At 42.3% G+C, this 27,389-nt stretch overlaps 1 protein-coding gene, 1 long non-coding RNA gene and 1 pseudogene across 3 annotated transcripts in view; 1 reads left to right on the top strand and 2 right to left on the bottom strand.

The window, feature by feature from the left end:
• Window positions 1–3,910: 3,910 nt before the first annotated feature.
• LOC123993672 lies at window positions 3,911–25,706 on the bottom strand (annotated as a pseudogene).
• Window positions 24,739–27,389, top strand: part of LOC123993674 — a 2,853-nt gene continuing 202 nt past the window's right edge. Inside the window, exons 1-2 of the long non-coding RNA XR_006831494.1 lie at window positions 24,739–26,157; window positions 27,003–27,074. This is a non-coding gene — a long non-coding RNA (uncharacterized LOC123993674). The remainder of the gene's footprint in view (window positions 26,158–27,002; window positions 27,075–27,389) is intronic.
• Window positions 26,146–27,389, bottom strand: part of zgc:66447 (SLAIN motif-containing protein-like) — an 18,868-nt gene continuing 17,624 nt past the window's right edge. For both annotated transcript variants that reach the window (XM_046296056.1, XM_046296057.1), the window contains one exon: window positions 26,146–27,266. In XM_046296056.1, coding sequence (XP_046152012.1) covers window positions 27,200–27,266 — 67 coding nt within the window. In that variant the 3' untranslated portion in view covers window positions 26,146–27,199. The remainder of the gene's footprint in view (window positions 27,267–27,389) is intronic.

Here is a 27,389-nt window from a genome sequence, read left to right as displayed (position 1 = left end):
ATCCATATAGTCTAATGTAGCCTGCTATCCATATATAGTATAATGTAGCCTGCTATCCATATTATAGTCTAATGTAGCCTGTTATCCATATTATAGTCTAATGTAGCCTGTTATCCATATTATAGTCTAATGTAGCCTGTTATCCATATTATAATCTAATGTAGCCTGTTATCCATATTATAGTCTAATGTAGCCTGTTATCCATATTATAGTATAATGTAGCCTGCTATCCATATTATAGTCTAATGTAGTTATCCTGTATAATTAGCCTGCTATCCATATTATAGTCTAATGTAGCCTGTTATCCATATTATATAATGTAGCCTGTTATCCATATTATAGTCTAATGTAGCCTGTTATCCATATATAATAGCCTGTTATCCATATTATAGTCTAATGTAGCCTGCTATCCATATTATAGTCTAATGTAGCCTGTTATCCATATTATAGTATAATGTAGCCTGTTATCCATATTATAGTCTAATGTAGCCTGTTATCCATATTATAGTCTAATGTAGCCTGCTATCCATATTATAGTCTAATGTAGCCTGTTATCCATATTATAGTCTAATGTAGCCTGTTACCCATATATAATCTAATGTAGCTTGTTACCCATATTATAGTCTAATGTAGCCTGCTATCCATATTATAGTCTAATGTAGCCTGTTATCCATATTATAGTCTAATGTAGCCTGCTATCCATATTATAGTCTAATCTAATGTAGCCTGCTATCCAGATTATAGTCTAATCTAATGTAGCCTGCTATCCAGATTATAGTCTAATCTAATGTAGCCTGTTATCCATATTATAGTCTAATGTAGCCTGCTATCCATATTATAGTCTAATGTAGCCTGCTATCCATATTATAGTCTAATGTAGCCTGTTATCCATATTATAGTCTAATGTAGCCTGCTATCCATATTATAGTCTAATCTAATGTAGCCTGCTATCCAGATTATAGTCTAATCTAATGTAGCCTGCTATCCAGATTATAGTCTAATCTAATGTAGCCTGTTATCCATATTATAGTCTAATGTAGCCTGCTATCCATATTATAGTCTAATGTAGCCTGTTATCCAGCTGTAGGGAGTATGGTGCCTTCTGGAATACCAGCCAGGGTGAGCGCTCCGTCTCAGGGTTCATTTAAACTGTCTTGCCTGGAGAATCAATCCTGATGTATGAAGGAGAGCACAGAAGTGCTGAAATCACAGTTCGATAGGTTCCGTCTAGAGGGAGCAGAGGTTCCGTTTAGAGGGAGCAGTATGGTAGCGTCACATATTGTCTGTCCCAAATGGAACCATATTCCCCATGTAAAGCACTACTTTTTAACAAGGCCCCTAGAGCTCTGGTCAAAAGTAGTGCACTATATGGGGAATAGGGTGCCATTCGGGACATATATTGGATAAGTACTCCTTTCCCATTTTCAATATGGTAACCCACTCTTGACCTAAGTTATTCACTAGGTATTTTATATGATCATTTAAGTGAGTTGTCATACTAGTCAACTGAGTAATACATTATCGGTAAAGCTTGAAATAACGTTTTAAATTTCCTACATTTCCATAGAGTTAGACCGCCATCTTGTGGTGATGATTGAGCAAGAGGAGACATTCTATTCCCTCTTCGTGCACTACTCACTAGAGCCTTTGAGGCTCGAAATGCCCCCCAAAAAGGACAGCAAGAACTAAAAAGGTAATTGTTTATTTTGGTTGCTCCTCACCAGTAGTTTCTGAACAGTCAGACAAAAAAAAAAAAAAAAAAACATTTTTTTTAAAAACACAATTCATTTCATGGCCAGCTTAATATGTGCATACTTCAAGACTCCAACGACAATCTCTCCACCATTGTACTTAAGGTGTGTGTAGCCAACTGACTGTGGGGTTGCTGGACACCAGTGAGCAGAAATCTCAACAGAATGACCAACCAATTACCTAGCAGATATGAAAACAGAAAAGTTCATTTAGACAGCTCTCTATTGATGATACATTTGGATGAATACTGGTCGCTACCGTCCCAATCCAGGCCCTGAAATACCCACAACACTCATATGGTCTCATTCAGGGAATATACATTATACACCTTTGCGTACATGTAAAATTAACAAAATAATAGTTAAAGTGCTTTCTACTGACTCAAACACACAATCTCTTTACACGGCATTATGTTTGAGACTTAAAATCACTTGACTTTTCAGATGTCTGTTTTAGCAGAGCTCAACAGAACATAAGACATGACCATCGGATGGTTGGCTTGTGTGTGACCACATCTGTGTTCTATGTGATGACACACACAACTTACAGTGGCATTCACAAGGTCATATACACAACTTACAGTGGCATTCACAAGGTCATATACACAACTTACAGTGGCATTCACAAGGTCATATACACAACTTACAGTGGCATTCACAAGGTCATATACACAACTTACAGTGGCATTCACAAGGTCATATACACAACTTACAGTGGCATTCACAAGGTCATATACACAACTTACAGTGGCATTCACAAGGTCAAAAAACTGGTGACAACAGCTGAAGTTTTTACCAAACATACAGAACCATCTGTCCACCAAACACCAAAACATTAAAGTTGAATTAATAATAAATTGGCACTGTTAAGAAGAAAAACAAAACAAAGTTCTGTTTGCTTAAAAAAAACGAGTTGGTTTCATAGCTCGTAGATTAAGGTGCTTGTGTAAACATTGTTCCACTCTGACCTCACAGGTGGACCACCCAAACAGGGCCCACAGGCTCATAATGACATGATTGTGATTCAGATTGCCTTTAAAACAAACGGTATAAACCAGGTTATTGGGAGGATACTTAGACCTGGGTTCAAAAACCATTTGTAATCATTTCAAATACATACCTTCGTTGGGCTTGCCAGGCAAAACAGAACCAACCGATTCACAAAAGTCCACTCTAGGCAGGATAAAGGAAATGCTAAACGTATAAGAAATATTTCAAAAATTATTTGAACCCAGGTTTGAAGATACAAGTTGTTAGCAGAGCATTGCAGCTCTCCAGTATGCACTAGTTTGATCCAGATACAGTATGCACTAGTTTGATACAGTAGTTTGATCCAGATACAGTATGTACTAGTTTGATCCAGATACAGTATGTACTAGTTTGATCCAGATACAGTATGTACTAGTTTGATCCAGATACAGTATGCACTAGTTTGATCCAGATACAGTATGCACTAGTTTGATCCAGATACAGTATGTACTAGTTTTATACAGTAGTCTAATCCAGATACAGTATGCACTAGTTTGATCCAGATACAGTATGTACTAGTTTGATCCAGATACAGTATGTACTAGTTTGATACAGTAGTCTAATCCAGATACAGTATGCACTAGTTTGATCCAGATACAGTATGCACTAGTTTGATCCAGATACAGTATGTACTAGTTTGATCCAGATACAGTATGCACTAGTTTGATCCAGATACAGTATGCACTAGTTTGATCCAGATACAGTATGTACTAGTTTGATCCAGATACAGTATGTACTAGTTTGATACAGTAGTCTAATCCAGATACAGTATGCACTAGTTTGATCCAGATACAGTATGCACTAGTTTGATCCAGATACAGTATGTACTAGTTTGATCCAGATACAGTCTGGTGAGATAGAGAAGAACAGGCCTGAATGATGTTCTCAAATAACCACTTCCTATATCAGAGGACTTCTGTCCATGTCTTTCTTCCAGATATTCAACAGGAATACACACAGACATATTTTGAGACCCTGGAAGAAAAAAAAAGTTAATCATATGGTGAATCCTCTCTGCAGATAAATAAATACAGAAAGAGTGACAGGAGCCCCACTGACAACATATACACTGGTTTTAAACTTCACCAACTTCCACCACATGCTTAGTTTGATTACGCCCTGAGGAGAAACAGTCAGAATGTTATCATCGCTAGCAGTCTAAATGTACCATTCATCGCTAGCAGTCTAAATGTACCATTCCACCCTAATCAACTGCCTAAACGTGTTCCCCCTTTGTCGTGTGAATCAGGTCTACGTAGACCGAGGAGTGAACGTGCCAGTCTGTCTGTCCGGGTAACGTTGTGTCAACATTGTATTAACAACGCTCCATCAACATATCTTTGTGATGTCTGGCTATGTGCTGGCTCTTCTCAGAGGGCCTTCGGAAGCCTTTACAACAGTAGTCACAGCAGTGGGGGTATTCCTTGGTGTGGATAGAGATCACGTGGCGTTTGAATCCTGAAGCGTCCGGGCTGTTGTACTCGCAGTACTGACACTGGTACACCTTCCTCCCACTGTGGGTCTTCATGTGTTTCTTCAGCTCCGTGGACTGGCGGAACCCTCGCCGGCAGCGTTTACACTTAAAGGGGAGGTCCTTGGTGTGAACGGACAGGATGTGTCTGCTGAGGGTGAAAGGGTCAGAGGTCGTGAAGTTACAGTGCCTGCACTGGTGCACCTTGCTGCCCTTGTGCGTCTCTGAGTGTTTCTTCAGCTCAGAGGGCCGGTGGAAGCCCTTCTCACACACGTCACACTGGTGAGGGAAGTCTTTGGTGTGAACAGATATAATGTGTCGTTTTAGATCAGAGGAGTTGGTGCTCTTGTGTTCGCAGTGGGGACACTGGTGGGTCTTGTGGCCCTGCACCATCTCCGTGTGCCGCTGCAGCTCCCCTTCGTCAGCGTAGGCCTGGGGGCAGTGGCCACACTTAAAAGGCAGGTCGGCACCGTGCTTGCTCTTGATGTGAGTCTTTAGGTTGGACTGGTCTGCACAGCGAAAGTCACAGTGCGGGCAGCAGTACGGCTTCTCCCCCGTGTGGGTCCGCATGTGCTTCTTGAGCTCTGACGGGTGACGGAAGCCTTTAGTGCACTCCACGCACACGTGGGCGAAGTTCCTGCTGTGAACGGCCAATAGGTGGCGGTTGAGGAGCCCCTGCTCTGCAGTCTCATAGTCACAGTACTTACAGTGGTGCAGTTTGGACTCCTTGTCCCTCAGGATCAGCTTGTTAGACCCTAGCTGGCTGTCTTCGTGGTAACGCCGGGTGTACTCTGTGTACTCTGGGGTGGTCCTGTTGTATTCTGGGTACTCTGGGGTGGTCCTGTTGTATTCTGGGTACTCTGGGGTGGTCCTGTTGTATTCTGGGTACTCTGGGGTGGTCCTGTTGTATTCTGGGTACTCTGGGGTGGTCCTGTTGTATTCTGGGTAGTCTGGGGAAGAGGTTCTGTCTCTGTCACTGCGATGGACCAGTAGCTTGTGGGACTCCAGGTGGTTGTGGAAGTTGACCTTCAAAAACAAAACAGAATATATTTATAGTGCATTTTACAGATATGTCACAAGAGCAACACACTTAACAGGGAGGAGTTACAACGTAATATTATAAAACGGGTTGTCTGGTTCCTGATTGTTTGATATGCAGGAGTTATGAGACAACAACTCACGCAAAATACCATTATGTATTAATCTCATAATTCCACTGTCCAGCAGACCAGGCAGGAAATTCATCAACTTAATTTCCCTCTGGGGAAAAAAAAAACATCACGATTTTTTCCATGCTACTATTTGGTTTGCAACAGTAGGGGGGGGGGGGATCTCTCCCCTGCCAATAGGCTAGCTAGCCCAAGAATAAACCCAAAACTAATAATTCACCATGGAAACCATAAGCACTCAGAAATCCATGAATTCTATTGGACATTTATTGAATGATTATTTATTGAAGTGCTTGTCTCTCATCATCATTGACTCTCTGCTAGCTAGGTACATGCCAATGATATGTTTAGCATAGCAAGGTCAAATGGCTTAGCAACATATAATGAATAGAATGATTAGCATTGACGACAGGGTCAAAACAACTCATGACCAGTACACTTGGGTAGAAACTTCAGAATGCAAAAACAAAATGTACTTGTTAAAATAATATTTTAAATAAAAAAATGTCCGTCATATTTTAACGAATAAACATACAGTGGGGCAAAAAATGTATTTAGTCAGCCACCAATTGTGAAAGTTCTCCCACTTAAAAAGATGAGGCCTGTAATGTTCATCATAGGTACACTTCAACTATGACAGACAAAATGAGAGAAAAAAAAATCCTGAAAAATCTCATTGTAGGATTTTTTATGAATTTATTTGCAAATTATGGTGGAAAATAAGTATTTGGTCACCTACAAACAAGCAAGATTTCTGGCTCTCACAGACCTGTAACTTCTTCTTTAAGAGGCTCCTCTGTCCTCCACTCGTTACCTGTATTAATGGCACCAGTTTGAACTTGTTATCAGTATAAAAGACACCTGTCCACAACCTCAAACAGTCACACTCCAAACTCCACTATGGCCAAGACCAAAGAGCTGTCAAAGGCCACCAGAAACAAAATTGTAGACCTGCACCAGGTTGGGAAGACTGAATCTGCAATAGGTAAGACGCTTGGTTTGAAGAAATCAACTGTGGGAGCAAATATTAGGAAATGGAAGACATACAAGACCACTGATAAACTCCCTCGATCTGGGGCTCCACGCAAGATCTCACCCCGTGGGGTCAAAATGATCACAAGAACGGTGAGCAAAAATCCCAGAACCACACGGGGGGGGCTAGTGAATGACCTGCAGAGAGCTGGGACCAAAGTAACAAAGCCTACCATCAGTAAGGGCATTGAAGATGAAATGTGGCTGGGTCTTTCAGCATGACAATGATCCCAAACACACCGCCCGGGCAACGAAGGAGTGGCTTCATAAGAAGCATTTCAAGGTCCTGGAGTGGCCTAGCCAGTCTCCAGATCTCAACCCCATAGAAAATCTTTGGAGGGAGTTGAAAGTCTGTGTTGCCCAGCAACAGCCCCAAAACATCACTGCTCTAGAGGAGATTGTTGGGGAATAATCAGAATTAGGTGGTAACATAGGTAAGATGTTTTATATTCATCATATGTTTGTTTTATATTCATCATATGTTTGTAAGTTACTTCTCATCAGAATGTTATGTTTGTATAATACTGTGGCGGGGTTGAAGTATCTGTTCTTTGTCAAGACTAAGTTGCTTGGGCCGCTGAGAGGGGAGAGGTCAAGGTGTCATCATGTGTAAACATATCTTTTGCTCCACAGTGTCTGTGTGCCAGTCACTCCCTACTTTTCCCATCGGGGAGGAGGATGGCAGTGTCTGGAATCATTCTATGCTCCCTCTTTTGTTGCCCCTATCTTAACCTATAGCCTCACTCTCCTCTCCGTGAGCTTGTCCAGGATTGGTTGTATTTAGAATTGGTTGTATGACAATTTGATATATATCATAGGGTGGGGGTAATGTCTTTACCATTTTGTACCAAGAACGAAATAAGAGCTTTGTTTAGGAGAACAAACTGAACGATAATTTTTAGCCAACTCTGTCTGGCTAGGAGATACTCCTCTCTGAAGTAGTCTTTTCTTTGTGTAAGTTCCTAAGACCTGTGGTTTGTCATGTCGTCTAGGGGGGGTGGATCTTTGCTATAAAGGATCCCATTTGCCATTATGTTGGGAGTCAACTTTTCATTAGAGATACTGAACTGTTGAAAGTCAAAATGCTATTGCAAAAGCTTCATTATTATTAAAGGTGAAGATTAAGCATAACTCTGACTGGTGTGTGGTTTTCTCTCATGATTTGGTAAATAGAGGAAATTTCCATGACAAGATCTGCATGGAGGAATGGGACAAAATACCAGCAACAGCGTGTGAAAACCTTGTGAAGACTTACAGAAAACGTTTGACCTCTGTCATTGCCAACAAAGGGTATATAACAAAGTATTGAGAAACTTTTGTTATTGACCAAATACTTATTTTCCACCATAATTTGCAAATAAATGTGATTTTCTGGATTTTTTCTCTCTCATTCTGTCTGTCATAGTTGAAGTGTACTATGATGAAAATTACAGGCCTCTCATCTTTTTAAGTGGGAGAACTTGCACAATTGGTGGCTGACTAAATACTTTTTTGCCCCACTGTATGTCTGCAAAGATTATACCAAAAGTTATAATGCCCTCGAACCTGGGAATTATCGAGGGACAACTCCCTCCAAGGCAGTAATCCTGGCCCTTCGCTTCGCCTTGGGCCTCAGAACAGCCCTTGTCTGATAATTCCCGGGTTCTCAGGCATTATTGCTTAAATAACATAAAAGAATAGAGAAAATGAAGGGGAGAAGAAAAGAGTAATAACAGATAAGGTCCAATGACGTGAACATCAGAGATATGAGAGACGACAGAGACCTTCTTGTTGGTGGTGAAGTCACAGTCGGTACACTGGTACTTCTTAAGGTGGTGGTCAGGATGGTTCTTCATGTGGCACTTGAGGAAGCCTTGTGACCTGAACTTCTTACCACAGATGTGACAGGGGTAGACGGTCAGGGGCATGCCGTCTGGACCGATGATCACAGCTGAGAGGAGACAGGGGGGAAATGCATTTAGCCTTTAATTATCCAGGTGAGCCAATTGAGAACGTATGACCACAGCTGACGAGACAGAAAGAGCAGAGGTGCACAATATGGCCAAAAGTATGTGGACACAGCTTCAAATTAGTGGATTAATCTATTTCAGCCACACCCATTGCTGACAAGTGTATAAATTCAAGCACACAGCCAAGCAATCTCCATAGACAAACATTGGCAGTAGAACAGCCTTATTGAAGAGCTCAGTGACTTTCAACGTGGCACCATCGTAGGATGCCACCTTTCCGACAAGTAAATTCGTCCAGCAAAGAGCTGCCCCGGTCAACTGGAAGTGCAGTTATTTTGAAATGGAAACATTTAGGAGCAACAATGGCTCAGTCGCGAATTGGTAGGCCACACAAGCTCACAGAATGGGACCGCCGAGTGCTGAAATGCAAAAAATTGGTCTGTCCTCGGTTGCAACACTTGCTACAGAGTTCCAAAATGTATGTTCCAAGATGTAGTAGCAGTCGGACGTGTGTTTTGTCTTGTCCCGTGTGTATGTAGTTGTGTTCCTAGTTTTTTCATATATTTGAATCTCACTTTTCATCTACAGACAGAATATACTCTTCTATAACCCGCCTCACCCAATGTGGTACGGATCTGCTATTTTTAGACTTTAGAACCGGAACCCCCTTCAGAAGCTAGCCAGCTAACTAGCTAGTAGTCAGTTAGCCACTGCTAGCGGCCTTCACTGTTAACTCGGACACCAGACAGCCTCAGCTCGATCAATACCTGCCAGTCTCTACAGCGCAATATCAACCCAGAGCATATCGGACTGCTTTTTCTCTACCCCATCTCCGGATTCCTACCGCAAGCTAAGGAACATTACACCGGATCATCACAGCTAGCTAGCTGCAATCCGAGTGGCTACACCTGGCTAGTGCCTCTGTCCCGAATCAAGCACCAGTTAGCCTTGAGGTAGCCTCGAGCTAGGCCCATCTCCCATCTAGCCGTAGAGGTCTACCAGCTAATTCTTGGGCTACAATATCTATTTTGCCAATTGGCCTGGACCCTTTATTGCCGACAGAGCCCCGCCGATCCATCACGACATGATCGTCCGAGGTGGTTTCAACAGGCTTCTCCATTGCGACGTCGAAGACCCATCTGCTGGCTATGGCCTGCTAGCCTTCTGAATCGCCGAGCCTCCAGCTTGCCTAGCGTAGTAGCGGCTACCGAACGGCTCCCTGACTCCCCTATTGTTGCTCATCGGCTACACATGCCTCTCCCCAATGTCAATATACCTTGTCTACTGGTGTTTATGTTAGTTATTATTGTTTTATTTCACTGTAGAGTACCAGCCCCGCCCTAAATGCCTAAGATAGTTATTTTGTCGCACCCTCCATACATGCGGAGACCTCAACTGGCTTAACTGGTGCCGCCAGAGCGCAACCGCTCTCACCGTCACTCAATGCCTAGGTTTACCTCCACTGTACTCACATCCTTGTCTGTACATCATGCCCTGAATCTATTCTACCATGCCCAGAAATCTGCTTATTTTATGATCTGTCCCCCAACGCACTAGACGACCAGTTCTTATAGCCTTTAGCCGTACCCTTATCCTCTTCCTCCTCTGGTGATGTAGAGGTTAACCCAACCCTGTACCCCCCAGCTATTCCCAAGGCGCTCTCATTTGTTGACTTCTGTAACCGTAAAAGCCTTAGTTTCATGCATGTTAACATTAGAAGCCTCCTCCCTAAGTTTGTTTTATTCACTGGTTTAGCACACTCTGCCAACCCTGATGTACTAGCCATGTCTGAATCCTGGCTTAGGAAGGCCACGAAAAATTCTGAAATTTCCATCCCCAACTACAACATCTTCCAACAAGATAGAACTGCAAAAGTGGGCAGAGTTGCAATCTACTGCAGAGATAGCCTGCAGAGTTCTGTCTTACTATCCAGGTCTGTGCCCAAACAATTCGAGCTTCTACTTTTAAAAATCCACCTTTCCAGAAATAAGTCTCTCACCGTCACCTCTTGTTATAGACACCCCTCAGTTGTGCCGTGGACACCATATGTGAATTGATCGACCCCCCACCCCCCCATCTATCTTCAGAGTACTGTTAGGTGACCTAAACTGGGATATGCTTAACACCCCGGCCATACTACAATCTAAGATAGATGCCCTCAATCTCACACAAATTATCAAAGAACCTATCAGGTACAACCCAAAATCCATAACCATGGGCACCGTCATAGATATCATCCTGACCAACTTGCCCTCCAAATACACCTCTGTTGTCTTCAACCAGGATCTCAGCGATAATTGCCTCATTGCCTGCATCCATAATGGGTCCGCAGTCAAACGACCACCCCTCATCACTGTCAAACAATCCCTAAAACACTTCAGAGAGCAGTCATTTCTAATTGAGCAGGCATTTCTAATTGACCTGGCCCATGTATCCTGGAAGGATATTGACCTGGTCCCGTCAGTAGAGGATGCCGGGTTGCTCTTTAAAAGTGCAGAATGTAGAACTAAGAACAGATATAGCCCTTGGTTCACCCCAGACTTAACTGCTCTTGACCAGCACAAAAACATCCTGTGGTGTACTGCATTAGCATCGAATAGCATCCGCGATATGCAACTTTTCAGGGAAGTCAGGAACTAATATACACAGTCAGTCAGAAAAGCTAAGGTTAGCTTTTTCAAACAGAAATTTGCATCCTGTAGCACTAATTCCAAAAAGGTTTTGGGACATTGTAAAGTCCATGGAGAATAAGAGAACATCCTCCCAGCTGCCCACTGCACTGAGGCTAGGAAACACTCACCACCGATAAATCCACGATAATCGATCATTTCAATAATCAATTCTCAGGCTGACTCTTTTCTCTGTATATATCACTGATGTCGCTCTTGCTGCTGATGATGATTCCCTGATCCACCTCTACACAGACGACACCATTCTGTATAACTCTGGCCCTTCGTTGGATACTGTGTTAACTAACCTCCAAACAAGCTTCAATGCCATACAACACTCCTTCCGTGGCCTCCAACTGCTTTTAAAATGCAAGTAAAACACCTGCCCGCCCGAATAGCATCAATACTCTGGATGGTTCTGACTTAGAATATGTGGACAACTACAAATACCTAGGTGTCTGGTTAGACTGTAAACTCTCCTTCCAGACTCACATTAAGCATCTCCAATCCAAAATTAAATCTAGAATCGGCTTCCTATTTCGCAACAAAGCCTCTTTCACTCATGCTGCCAAACATACCATCAAAAAACTGACTATCCTACAGATCCTTGACTTCGGCGATGTCATTTATAAAATAGCCTCCAACACTCTACTCAACACAATTTTGATGCAGTCTATCATAGTGCCATCCGTTTTGTCACCAAAGCCCCATTTACTACCCACTACTGCGACCTGTATGCTGACATTCGCTGGCCCTCGCAACATATTCGTCGCCAAGACCACTGCCTCCAGGTCATCTATAAGTCTTTGCTAGGTAAAGCCCCGCCTTAGCTCACTGGTCACCATAGCAACACCAACCCGTAGCACAAGCTCCAGCAGGTATATTGCACTGGTCACCCCCTAAGCCAACACCTCTTTGGCCACCTTTCCTTCCAGTTCTCTGCTGCTAATGACTGGAAAGAAATGAAATAAAAAAAATATATAAACAATTATTTAAGAAATATATATGCATTTAAAAAAAAAATATATATATATATATATATATATATATATATATTGCGGAAGCTGGAGACTTACATCTCACTCGCCATCTTTAAGCATCAGCTGTTAGAGCTTACCAATGTACCCGTACACAGCCCATCTGTAAATAGCCCACCAAACTACCTCATTCCCACATTGTTATATATAATTTTTTTTGCTCTCTTGCACCCCAGTATCTCTACTTGCACATCTATCACTCCAGTGTTTGTTAAATTGTAACTATTTTGCTTCTATTCCCTATTTACTGCCTTACCTTCCTAATCTTACTACATTTGCACACATTGTACATAGAAAAAAAGTATTGTGTTATTGACTGTACGTTTGTTTATCCCATGTGTAACTCTGTGTTGTTTTTGCTGCACTGCTTTGCTTTATCTTGGCAAGGTCGCAGCCACACACATGCCTAAGATCACCATACGCAATGCCAAGCGTCGGAGCGGTGTAAAGCTCACCGCCATTGGACTCTGGAGCAGTGGAAACACCTTCTCTGGAGCAGTGGAAACACCTTCTCTGGAATGATGAATCACGCTTCATCATCTGGCAGTCCAACAAACTAATTTGGCGGATGCCAGGAGAACGCTACCTACCCGAGAACGCTACCATTGCCGTGCACAAAGCGAGGTCCATACAGAAATGGTTTGTCGAGATCAGTGTGGAAAAACTTGACTGGCCTGCACAGAGCCCTGACCTTAACCCCATCTAACACTTTTGGGATGAGTTGGAACGTAGACTTAGAGCCAGGCCTAATCGCCCGATCTCACCAATGCTTGTGGTTGAATGAAAGCAAGTCCCCACAGCAATGTTCCAACATCTAGGAGAAAACCTTCCCAGACGAGTGGAGGCTGTTACAGCAGAAAAGGGGGGGACCAACACCATATTAATGCCCATGATTTTAGAATGAGATGATTGTCTAGCAGGTGTCCACATACTTTTTTACCATGTAGTGTATATTACTGAGGAGCAGATCAAAACTCACAAGGTCTAAGAGCAGAATTTCAAGAAATAAAAAGGAAGCAACAGGGAATCTCCACCATGTTTTCAATGTTTAATTTTATATATTATGGAGACATAACTAGTTGTATGTTCTTTGAGCTCATGTCAGACGAACGGATAATGTGATGTCCGTCTGTACCGGTCTGGAACTGCCGTGATAATGTAATGTCTGACACTGCCGTGATAATGTGATGTCCGTCTGTACGGGTCTACTACTGCCGTGATAATGTAATGTCTGTACTGGTCTGGCACTGCTGTGATAATGTAATGTCTGGCACTGCCGTGATAATGTCTGTACTGGTCTGGCACTGCCGTGATAATGTAATGTCTGCCACTGCCGTGATAATGTAATGTCTGGCACTGCCGTGATAATGTAATGTCTGGCACTGCCGTGATAATGTAATGTCTGGCACTGCCGTGATAATGTAATGTCTGGCACTGCCGTGATAATGTAATGTCTGGCACTGCCGTGATAATGTAATGTCTGGCACTGCCGTGATAATGTAATGTCTGGCACTGCCGTGATAATGTCTGTACTGGTCTGGCACTGCCGTGATAATGTCTGTACTGGTCTGGCACTGCCGTGATAATGTCTGTACTGGTCTGCCACTGCCGTGATAATGTAATGTCTGCCACTGCCGTGATAATGTAATGTCTGCCACTGCCGTGATAATGTAATGTCTGCCACTGCCGTGATAATGTAATGCCTGGCACTGCCGTGATAACGTAATGCCTGGCACTGCCGTGATAATGTAATGTCTGGCACTGCCGTGATAATGTAATGTATGTACCGGTCTGGCACTGCCGTGATAATGTAATGTATGTACCGGTCTGGCACTGCCGTGTCTCGCCATTCCTCTTCTTCTTCTTGATCTTCTGTTTGAGGGCTCTGTTGGTACCCTGACCGTCTCTGATCTGAAGGTATGGCCTGGTCCCTCCATTCCTCACTGTGTCCACACTGTTGTTATCTACATTTAAAACAGCAGGAGAAACAGACTTATCTACATATAAAACACATTAAGCCCCACCCTCTTCAACATGTATATCAACAAATTGGCAAGGGCACTAGAACAGTCTGCAACATGCAGCCTCAACCTACTAGAATCTGAAGTGAAATGTCTACCGTTTGCTGATGATCTGGTGCTTTCTGGCCAACCTGTCGGACCTGGGCCGTGGATCTCAGTAAGACAAAAATAATGGTGTTCCAAAAAAAGGTCCAGTTGCCAGGACCACAAATACAAATTCCATCTAGACACAGTTGACCTAGAGCACACAAACGACTATACATACCTCGGCCTAAACATCAGCACCACAGGTAACTTCCACAAAGCTGTGAACGATCTGAGAGACAAGAAGGGCCTTCTATGCCATCAAAGGAACATAAAATTCAACATACCATCTAGCTAAAATTTTTTATGTCAAATCAGTTATAGAACCTATTGCCCTTTATGGTTGTGAAATCTGGGGTCCGCTCACCATCCAAGAATTCACAAAACGAGAGAACCACCAAATTGAGACTCTGCATGCAGAATTTTGCAAAAAATATCCTGTGGGTACAACGTAAAACACCAAATAATGCATGCAGAGCAGAATTAGGACGATACCTGCATTATCAAAATGAACAAAAGAGCAGTTAAATTCTACAACCACCTAAAAGGGGACTCCCAAACCTTCCATTACAAAGCCATCACCTACAGAGAGATGAACCTGGAGACCAGCAACACAATTAGACCCAAACAAATCATGAGAAAACTAAGATAATTACTTGACACATTGGAAAGAATTTACAAAAAACAGAGCAAACTAGAATGCTATTTGGCCCTACACAGAGAGTACACAGCGGCAGAATACCTGACCACTGTGACTGACCCAAACTTAAAGAAATCTTTGACTATGTACAGACTCAGTGAGCATAGCCTTGCTATTGAGAAAGGCCGCCGTAGGCAGACATGGCTCTCAAGAGAAGACCGGCTATGTGCACACTGCCCACAAAATGAGGTAGAAACTGAGCTGCACTTCCTAACCTCCTGCACCACCATATTAGAGACACATTTTTCCTTCAGATAACAGACCTATAAAGAATTTGAAAACAAACCCAATTTAAATCAACTCCCATCTACTGGGTGAAATACCACCGTGTGCCATCACAAAGGCAACCCATATTTAGATGTATTTTCCCTTTTGTACTTTAACAATTTGCACATCGTTACAACACTGTATATAGCCAATGACATCTAAAATGACCCATGTCATTATTGTTTATTTCACTTTAGTTTATTTTCTATTTCACTTGCTTTGGCAATGTTAACATATGTTCCCTATGCCAATAAAGCGGGTCTAGCACTGGGGCGGCAGGGTAGGTTAGTGCGTTGGACTAGTAACCGGAAGGTTGTAAGTTCAAATCCCCGAGCTGACAAGCTTGTCGTTCTGCCCCTGAACAGACAGTAAACCCACTGTTCCTAGTCAGTCATTGAAAATAAGAATTTGTTCTTAACTGACTTGCCTGGTTAAATAAAAAGGTAAAATACATTTTAAAAGCTCTTTAAATTGAATTACACAGCAGGGGAGGAGAAAGACTTATGAACAAAAACAAAACAAATTTCTAAGATTTTACCGAGTTACAGTTCATAAGATCTGTTAATTAATTAGGCCCTAATCTATGGATCACATGACCGGGGATACAGATATGCATATGTTGGTCACAGATACCTTAAAACAAAAAGGTAGGGCCTTGGATCACAAAACCAGTCAGTATCTGGTGGGACCACCACCTGCCTCATGCAGTGCGAAACATCTCCTTCACATAGAGTTGATCAGGCTGTTGATTGTGGCCTGTGGAATGTTGTCCCACTCCTCTTCAATGGCTGTGTGAAGTTGCTGGATACTGGGAATACGCTGTCGTATATGTCAATCCAAAGCATCCCAAACATGCTCAATGGGTGACATGTCTGGTGAGTATGCAGGCCATGAAATAACTGGGACACTTTCAGCTTCCAGGATTTGTGTACAGATCCTTGTGACATGGGGACGTGGATCATCATGCTGAAACATCAGGGGATGGAGGCGGATAACGTAGACCTCCCGGAGACTGTTTCTGACAGTTTGTGCAGACAGTCTTCGGCTGTGCAAACCCACAGTTTCATCAGCTTGTCTGGGTGGCTCATTTCAGACCATCTACAGGTGAAGAAGCCGGATGTGGAGGTCCTGGCTAGGGTGGTTACACGTGGTCTGTGGTTGAGGTCGGTTAGACGTACTGTCAAATTCTCTAAAACAACATTGGAGGTATGGTAGAGCAATTAACATTAATTCCTCTGGCAAAAACTCCAGTGGACATCACTGCAGTCAATTGCACTCTTCCTCAAAACTTTAGACATCTGTGGAATTGTGTTGTGTGACAAAACGGCATATTCTAGCGGGGCATTTTATTGGCCCCAGCACAAGGTGCACCTGTGTAATGATCATGCCGTTTAATCAGCTTCTTGACATGCCACACCCGTCAGGTAGATGGATTATCTTGGCAAAGGAGAAAAGCTCACTAACAGGGAAGCAAAAAATGTGCGCACAAAATTTGAGAGACAAGCTATTTGTGCGTATGGAAAATCTCAGGGATCTTTACATTTCAGCTCATGAACCATGAGACCAACACTTTACGTGTTGCGTTTATATTTTTGTTCAGTATACATATAAACAGCAGGGGAGGAGAAATAAGGGTTTAGCAAATACTAAAACAAGCACTACTCCTGAAAGTTCTGTGTGTGTACACGTTTTACTATATATCTGTGAGTACCATAAGTCTTCACAATGATAGTAAACCAACTAAATTCAGCTGTTGGTCAACTGTTGGCCCCCAAACAGTCAACACAAGTATAGTAAGACTCAGGGCAACGGGTTTCAACGTCCACCGTGAAACGAGAGATGAGAACCCCTGTGAATACCGGCCAAACTCGTATTTAGAAGTTATACTCCTGTAACAAAAATGTTTTCCCGTTTTTTTAACTCAAGCTCTCTGTAGACTACTCTTACCCTCAGCCTACTATAACAAAGGCTGGTTCAACAGGACTCATTTTATTAAAACCAAACAAAAACAAGCAAACTTATTAGAATCATTCCGTGTCCTGGTTTAATGGTGAGAACGTCTGTGGCGCTCATGCAATGCACTTCTGGAAAAGTGTGACTGCAATTTGTAAGACGGTTCCAATATGTATAAAAAACATATTTGCAAGCAGTATAACAGGAGGGGACATTCTCCCTTTACATTGGATCTTTGTCCAGCTTGGATGGACGTAAAACCAGAGCCTGCGTTGTTTAAAAATGATATGCCCACAGGAAGCAATTATGGTGCCTGTAAGTGTATTTAGACATTTAGCTTATTTTAAAAAACACATTTTCTTTAGAATTGTATTACAATTATTCACTCTTTAAGCCTAAAATAATAATACATGTAATCATGCTTATTGGCAATGTTTGGCATGTCCGTGCTCAGTCCTAATGCAATTCACTGTAGGCCTCACCCCTCTCAGTGCTGACAGGTTCGAGCAAACATATTCAGCAAAGACGGGAAAGGTGTTCTTTTGTTTCTGTAAGCTGTTCTAACAAACTATAAAACAAACATTGGATTTGATTCCAAGGCAATACATAAAAGATAGTAAATACACAACCATATATTTAGCCATAGAGCATGTTACGATTGGCATGTGAGGGGCCAAGCCTCGACAAAAGCCACAATTTGTTAATTCATCAAACCTATAGCGCTACCTCCGGGGGCTTGGACTTACCATTGCATTAGGTTTGTTAAAATAGAGCCCATAGTTGTGTGTGTTATATCCAGATGAAGGAATACTGTTATTAATGAATATAAAACCAGTTGATCACACAAATCTTATTTCTTACCGTAGGCAGCAGCCCAGGAGACAGGGACTAACATCTTGCTGTTTGGAGAGTCATCTAGCTGGTTCTCTTGGACTGCAGAGGTGTCCTCCTCTCCTACAATCACCTCCATGTACACCTGCTCTGCCATGTCTGACACATCTGTAAACACACAGACAGATTCAGTAACAACCCTTTACCCTCCTCCTCAACCAACTACACCTGCTCAGCCACGTCGGCCAGTTCTGGAAAACAGAACGACACAGACACATGTACAGAACATACACAAACACTGTTGATTTGCACAACGCCATCTTCAAATCCTTCTGAACGGCACCTGTGAAAGCTATTTGTTGAAAAATACAAAATAAAGAATGAACCTATCCAGGCCTGTTTGACCACATGACTGGACAGGTAAAATGAAGGGTTCCACTAACAAACCTTCACAGATGGGGTTATTTTTTTAAAGAGTGTTTACTCACTGATATCTTCCTCTGACTGGGCGTGGTCCTTCACAGTCATGTAGACCATCCTCTCCCCCGGCCATGTCTGCCTCCTCCCCCAGACTCCGACCCAGCATGGTGGCCGTTATGGCAGTCACTTTCAGACACCACCTCGGTCCCACCTACAGACAGAGACAGTAACCACACTTCAATACACAATTTAATGCTAGTAGAGTTTCACAGTGTTCAATAGACAGTTTAATGCTAGTAGAGTTTCACAGTGTTTAATGGTCATATGTACAGGGTTGCAGGTGTGATTGCAGGGTACATTAAAAACCTTAGGCTTCGAGCCCCAACATGCAGGACTAGTGAATGAAATATAATAAAAACAATAGAAATAGCACTATAACGGTTTTGAATAAATAATGTTATACCATATATATATATATATATAAAATTGCGACAGCTGTGATGGAAACGGGAAGTTTTGGTACAATTTTATAGATGCTGACAGATAATTTGTTAATTATTCGACATGGTGGGATCGTTGTATGACGGTAAAATAAATTATGCGAGAAAACGCCTTTATGCGCAAATATTAATATATAATAACCATATTGAAGAATACTTTGGGGGTCACGCGAGGATATGTTATGTGGTCCTCCCAATAGAACTGGGGAAACCGTGCAGTTTATTAGGCTACAGATGAAATAAGTTGTGATGCACTGTGACATTGATGGTCTTTTCAATAAAATATTGAGGGTCTTATTCTGGTGAGATGATGGCGCTTGACTGCTGTTTGACAAATAAACTACATCTGGCTCTTCTCCATAATAATGTCATTATGTAGACTAGCCTCCCCTCACTGTATCCGAGAGCTGTTCTACCCAGACCAGAGTAGACACATTTAAAACACAACAGTTTGTGACAAAACTATCAGTTGAGTTGAAAATGATGCAAAAAACAATGAACTTTTCATTTTTATTCCGTACATGAAAAAGTGCATTTTGTGTTGCACTACGTCATCACGCACTGATTTTATATACAAAAAGTGCATTTTGTGTTGCACTACGTCATCACGCACTGATTTTATATACAAAAAGTGCATTTTTGGGAAATAGTACTGGTGGGAAAATGCACATATTTTCTTATGCAGATTTTTTTATTATTTGCATAGAAATCTGTCACCAATTTGAAGGAAACCTAGCTAGTCACACACTAGCACACTTATGTTCTCTCTACTCCTCCAGGGAACACTTACCATCTAAACTATCATTTCCATGTATGTAGCTGACACTTCACATTAGAAGATAATAGTTTCCCATTCAGAATATGAAAATTATTCTTTACTTTCCAATTGACACGTGGCACTTGAAATGTTGGCCTCGTTGATGAAAGAATGGCGCTTTCAAGACAAGTGGGAACTCTGAAATAACCAAGGTCAAATCATGACGTCGGTAATCTTCAGGTCGGAAAGTTGGAGCTCTAGAAAGATGCCAGAGTTTCAGAGTTGGATGACCATTCAAACCGATTATTCCCTAGTCGGAGCTCATTTTTTTCTGCGTTCCCAGTGGTCTTGAACGAGAGTCAGAGAGTTCCCAGTTGTTTTGAACGAGATAGAAGTATCACTCACCTATCTCCACATCATCATCAGCCTCTGCCTTGAAGATGTAGACCTTGATGACCTCTGACCCCTCCTTGTTGGAGTCTTCATCATGCATCACCTCAGTAGTGATCTCTAGAGGAGTGTCTCCTCTGTCCAGCTTCTCACCAACGTCATCCACTGGATGGATGGACACACACACACACACACACACACACACACACACACACACACACACACACGCACGCACGCACACACACGCACGCACACACACGCACGCACACACACACACACTAAGATTACAGTAGTGATCTCTAGACGAGTGTCTCCACTGTCCAGCTTCTCACCAACGTCACCCACTGGATGGACACAAATAACACATGACAGTAAGCTTTTACCCAGCAGCAGGGTAGGACAATACCAAGGACTTGGAAGGTAAAAATGATCAGAAGAGTTCATGAAATATGCTCTCAAAACAGACTTCAGAAATAGTCTACAAACAATCCTTCAGATATATTCTAGCCTATTAATTTGCAGTGGTTGTAAATATTGATTCAAATTAGGGCTGTCCCCAATTAGGCTGTTGGTCGACTGAGATGGTTTTAGGTCGTGCAGTAACACACTAATATATATATAGTACCAGACAAAAGTTTGGACACCCCTACTCATTCAAGGATTTTTCTTTATTTTTTTACGTTGTAGAATAGTGACGACATCAAAACTATGAAATAACACATATGGTATCATGTAGTAACCAAAAAAGGTGTTAAACAAATCAAAATATTTTATATATGATACTTCAAAGTAGCCACCCTTCGCCTCGATGACATCTTTGCATTCTCTCAACCAGCTTCACGAGGTAGTCACCTGGAATACTTTTCCAACAGTCTTGAAGGAGTTCCCACATATGCAGAACACTTGTTGGATGCATTTCCTTCACTCTGCGGTCCAACTCATCCTAGACTCTAGACTGAAAGACAATTTATGCTTGATTGTAAAATGTGGTCGGAGGCTCATTATCGAAGGTGTTTGGCAATTGCGTAGCCTCCAAAGGCCAAATCGAGCTCTGTACCACATAGTCAATGAGCCCCCTAAATTTTGTAACAATGAAGAAGGGCTCTGAATAACTCCGCATTGACATGATTGGTTTGACGCTAGGGGGGGAAACGGTACACGCTGTATAAATACAAACTAATTTCCATGACAACAGCTCTGCACTGCTCCGCGAAGTGCAAGAAGTATGAAGGCCCTGACTTCTGCTGAGGCCAAATCACCATAAATGGCGTCATTCGTCCCTCTACCGCCAATTTGTGCACATTCATTGTCTCATAACTTCATCGTGTGAATTGTTTGCGTTTGATTGTTAGTGTCTATCAATTCCCCTTTACATATATCACCACTAGTACATTTTACCCAGCATTCCTAATCTACAACGTTTGTTACTTTGGTTACGGTCATTTTTTTATCCATTCAATATTTTTCCAGTCTTCCTGTTGTCAGAGTGGACATGTTGTTTGCAGAGTGCACAACCTATACCTGGTACACGTGTGAGAAACAACTTTTGGTTTATTTAAATGTATTTACGAGTTCTGTCAAATTAGTCATTGTCTTTTGTTTGGAGCACCCCTGTCAAATGTTGAGTAAGGACGCACACACACACATGGAAGTAGGCCCATATGCTACCTGTCATGCGCGCAAATGTAGACATAAATGTGCCCATTTGGGGATCTGATAGTATTTCTGATTTGCTTAACACACCACCTGTGGAGCTTCTCAAAGTAATGTTTTCTTTACCTCAAACAGCAAGCAAACAAATTCTGTTTTTACATCCATTGAGAATGACAATAGTTCCTCAATGTATTTGAAAAGATCTTTCCAGCTCTCTCCCTTTTGATAACCACTCAGCGTGAAAGGGGAAAATGTGATTCTCTGATCCAGTGAAAACATCATAAAATATGTTTCTTATCAGTGCTCGACTTGAACTGTAATAGGTTCCGGTACTCATTTTGGGTGCTGGTACTGTTTACATTTAGGTGCAGGAGCGCCAAAATACTTTTTAGCTAATTTTCTATAAGAGGAACAGGAGCTCAAGAGGTAGAACATTTGAGGTACCTGTTTTCAGCTCCGGTGAGCTCCTTCCCAAGTCAAGCACGGGTTCTTATCCCTCGTGTCTGTCCTGAGCTCACTGGCGGAAACTGAGGGCCCAGAATAATGTTATACAAATGTTGTAAGTTCGATAGTGCTAGCTTCAGGCTGAACACAAGTTAATAGTTGATACAATGTTTCAAGTTTGTTGCAGACAGGCCATGTGTAGACAATGTGATTCATAGGATTTTTTAAAGATGTTTTTAAATCAGGATATTTTCTACCTGCAATGTTTTGATTTGCTTTTACATAGTTGGCAATGGAAGTAACGTTTTAGGTATCATGTTCATTTAGAATGATATAATTTTTATCAACCACATGACACTGATTGAGATATGAAGACGTTATTGTTAATTCAATTAAACTTTCACGAAAATGTGAATAAGAAAACCACAACTGTCACGTAGATCGGTAGAAATGTTAAGATAAATTGGCATTCCACATGAGAAAGTTTGCCGACTCTTCGTGTAGCCTATTACCGGAAACTCCAGGAGAGTAATGGCAGAAAGCCAGCAGGAGCAGGAGGATAGTTGGGACAGGTTTTTTTCCCTTCTGGTTATCTAGATCTCTGGCACCCTCTTAAGGCATCCAACCGTAAACTTTAAGCATCAGACAAGCTCAAAGCACATATATGATTTTATTAAAACACATAGGCTGTGTCTGTATGGAAAAATACATGTTTCAATTTTTTTACCAATCCATTGGTCGAAAGAAGGGACAGCCCTAATATTACTGATCATAGCAAATAATTCAATGAAAATCAAGCCCGTCTGTTTCTAGGTGTAGTTGACTCACAGGAGATCATGAGGTAGTCCTCCTCATCAGTCTGCAGAGAGACAGCCTCCACGTCCACCGGCAGCTCCTCGTGGGCCTGGATCACTGTCTCCTCCTCACCCACCAACACCTCCTGGTCCAAGCCCTCCAACCCGTCCTCCTCCTCCTCCTGGTGCTCCACAAAAAGCTGGTCTGGCATGTGGTGGTGGTGATGGTGGACTGAGCCCTGGATGAGGTCTGAGGTTAGAACATGGTGATGGTGAGAGTCTATAGCCTCGTCGATGGCCACTTCGGAACCCAGCAAGTGTTCATGTCCGATGTCAGGGCCTTCAATCACCTCAGTCTCTAGATATTCCTCTAGGACCTCTACCTCTGCTTCAAGGCCCTCGACTTCCACCTCCGCCTCCAGGGCCTCGACCTCCAGGCCTTCAACCACCTCCGTCTCGAGGCCCTCAACCATCTGTGTCTCTAGCTCCACCACCTCTGCTCCAAAGCCTTCAACTTCCGTCTCTAGGCCTTCCACCTCCACCTCCGTCTCGAGGCCCTGCACCTCCAGGCCATGCTCCAGCAGGATGCCTTCGTCTGTCATGACATCAGACAGGAGCATGCCCTCAGGCACAGACACTAAAATGTGATCCCCGTCGATGTGGGCCAGGCCCCTCATTCCTGCCACTGCACAGGGAAACAGTAAGAGGGGGAAGATTATTACAGGAATGTTTTCTACTGGAGCCCTGGTTTGGCCTGAGGCATTTCCAGGCTTTCCTCTTTGTGGAAAAGCACCAAAAAAAGGTACAGCTACACAAGACGTTGCTGTAGTGTGTTCAGCATCTAACTTTGCATGAGGCATTGGGCTCTCAAGTGAAGGCTAATGAACCAAAAGTATACATTATCACAAGGCTATATTGACCTACCAAAGTCTTGCATGATCATGGTGTGAGGCATCTTTAACTCCTGTGTGTGTAGCTCCAGGATCCCTCCACCGTGGTCCATCTCTTTGATCTTAAAAAAAAGCTTAAATAAAATGATTCATGTTAGGCCTACACATCCTGTCAAGAGATTCAATACTCTTTACACACTAGGTGAATTCAGGAATGTCAGATGATTAGGGCCGGTATCCACAAAATATATCAGAGGAGTGCTGAACTGGGATCAGTTTGGCTTTTAGATCATAATGAATAATATTATATGGACAGATCTTAGAGCAGCACTCCTACTCAGAGAAAGGCCCTGGATATTAATCACTGTCAGTGTGTATTACCTGCACATTTGATGACAATGCACTCTAAAATAAGAACAGTGTGTTGTTGGTGTTTCTTCCTTCCATTGGGAGGGAGAACCCTGCAAAGAATGGACAACAAACTGAGATAGATGCCACTGAAAACATTGATCTTTCATCCAGGGAACACAAGGGGAAGTGTGGGAAAAACTGATGACATCACATATCCAGTAGATATCCTCTGCGTATGCTATTTTATGATAAGGATGCTGAAACTGCAGTATTCTAGCTACTGGCATTGCTGTGTCTGCATTGACAAAATTAATGTCTGGAAAAATATGACCACATAGTTAATTGGTGCTACTGTGGAAACTGTTGATTGGTTAACACTTGTTGATGCCATTTGAGTCAGTCCTAGCTCATATGGAATATGACTGAATAATGAGATATTCGGTCATATTTATATTATGCGACGGTCGAAAGAGACCTAGAACGGATAAATAACGGTTGTTTTTCCTGCTTCTCAAATGCAATGATTTGAGTTGCCCCACACACGCCCACCATTCATTGCCCAATTTCATGGCTGCCTGGATTATGCAACTGTAGGGCATGCTAGCGAGTACTCGATATTTAAAAAAAAAAATGAGCAGAACCAACTAGTTAGTGTTACCAATTCCACATGATTACCAAATGTTCGTGTTAACACTTGCAAACATCCACATTCATTGGGTGGCGGTGGCGTAGAGGGCTATATGTAGCGGGCTAGCTAGCTAATAACGAACTAAGCAAGCTTGTTCGGAGTTGTGCAGACGTTTTGCGGCAGATGTCGACATTTGGGGGGAAATTCCACAAACGCAACGTTGAGCAATACTGCAAAGAAAGGGATGTATATAACAATAATAAGTAATTGAACAGTGTTTCGTGCTTGGTGGCAGTTACTTACGGTATATTTATATATAAACCGTTGCGCCCACAACAACCGTAGCTAGTTAGCCTCGATTCCGCCATTTTGGTTAGCTAGATTGATAGCGTGTTTTAAAACTCCATAAAACCTCCATACATCAACGATTGGTGCTAAATGAACACCATGACACGCGATCGATACCACAAAATAAATACAATCGTCCTGTACACTCACAACATTGCTAGTAGCTAAACATCGATGCATTTGTAATTGCGAAGGGACATTAGCTAGCTAGCCTAGCATGTTAGCTAGAGCATGCGGCATTATCAACCATGTTGTTTTTCGACGGGCTGTAGAAGGCCCGTAACGGCCGACTGGGCCCTAGTCATATATTTGATATGCAATTTCAATCGTTTCGAAATGTTTTACCTTATTATGGACTCCTTGAAATGGATCGTCGATATGTTTCCTTTCTCGGTTGTGTCTGTTATTGTTTGGGTTTATTTTTTCGACACTAAGATAAATGCGGCCTGTACATTTGGATCCCCGGGCACTCTTTCCGAGGCCTGGGCCAATCACGTTGCTCGCTCGCAACGGAGGGCGGGAGGGCCAGACAATGCGTGGCCTCGTTTAGCGCCGATCCCTGTCTGTTTGCGTCACGCAGGCGAGAGCTTTGAGTACACATCGATATTGTCAAATTGACATAAAGATAATTTACTTACCTACTGATCAGGATTGTTACAGCAGTTGATGAAATAAGAATATACACGTGTGTTAGTTAATGTGTTTGATTATCGGGCAGGGTTCAACATTGGAGGACCGTTGTGCATTGAAGTTACTATTAATCATGTGCATACACTCATTCATGTTCCCTAACAAAGTTGTCCCCTACTATGACAGCTACACATGTTGGAATAGACACATTGCCTTGTTCAATAGGATATAACAGTTGGATTATTCATAGGTTCTGAGTTATCACAGTATATATATATTTTTATATAGCAGCATGTGTTCCAGCCTACGGCACATCGATCTATGGTCCATGCATGCTGAACAGAGGAAGAGCATCTGCACGAGAAACAAAGTAAACGTTCAAGTTCTGGGTAGGTTTTATTGTTCGTTTTCATTACAGTTCCTGGTTTTCAGAGGCACTCCGCATGAGGGTGCATAGCTGGTTGTCTAAGAAAAGGCATAAGGCCTTTGCTTCGTGCATAAAACAGTTCATTTTATTAGTACAGTGGTATTCAAAAACCAAAACAGATTAACCTACCGATATGCAGTAAAAACAACTGTGGTAAATCATCGCATACAGTATCTCAACTACAAGTAGTACTTTATTGGATTTTAGAAACAGTGCTGCAGCATCAGAAATGCACCTTGGCACAAAGAATTTAACCCAACAATAACACGTTTTATTTTCTTAAGGGGGTCTTGATGGAAGAGCAGTGTGGTCCAGAGATGTTGCGTTGTGTCAGACTTGGCAAAACACAAATAGACAACACTTATAGGAGGAATCACAATCAATCACTCACAAACATTCAAAAAACCTTCCCACACGCATCAACATGGGTTTTTTTTCTTGGAAGAACAGACTTACTATTGATAAGGCTATTATGCAACAAACTAATTTCTTTGTCCTCAGAGGAAAGAAAACTAAACAGAAACATCATGCAACACCCAAGAGGAGATCACCTTCATATCAGTTAGGAGTTCAACTTCACACACAACAGAACAGTCCACCCAAAGTATTCAATAACAACCGTTCTGTACATCTACAGAACATAAATCAAAAACAACCCGTAGTCTTCTCTCAACAACTATCAGAAAATATAGACTGGAATTGACTAGTTAAAAAACAACATATTTTGTGGAAGCTTTGTCTAGATCCCTAGAGCGAAAGAACGGTGTGTTTGTGCGCTCAGTCACTTTCTATCCGGTCTCTCTCCAGTATATCAGTGGTGTGAGAGGGTTCTTCATGCCAAGGAAGGTCTGTTCATCTACAGTGGTCCAACCTACAGAGGTATGTTCAGAGGCAAGTAAGCTGGTGTTGCCCACAGGGGTATGTTCAGAGTCAGTACGCAATGTTGGTGTTGTTTATACTAAAATGTGAGGTACAGGAGAGGTGGAGGAAGTTTCCTTGTTGCCTCAGTAACAGCCGTCTCTCCACGACTCATTTGAGATTGGGCCATTTGTTCTAGTCATCCCCATAGACCTAACAAACAAAGACAACAATGACATGAGTCTTGATAGCTGTAAGAGTGTCATTCTAACGGTTTGTGGCCGCCACTGATAAGGAGTAATCACGTTTAACCAACGGAGTGACTGTACTGAAAAA

Source organism: Oncorhynchus gorbuscha, linkage group LG13 (genome assembly GCF_021184085.1).
Source record: "Oncorhynchus gorbuscha isolate QuinsamMale2020 ecotype Even-year linkage group LG13, OgorEven_v1.0, whole genome shotgun sequence".
In the NCBI taxonomy this organism is placed as follows: domain Eukaryota; kingdom Metazoa; phylum Chordata; class Actinopteri; order Salmoniformes; family Salmonidae; genus Oncorhynchus; species Oncorhynchus gorbuscha.
This window is presented reverse-complemented; position numbering and strand designations above follow the sequence as displayed.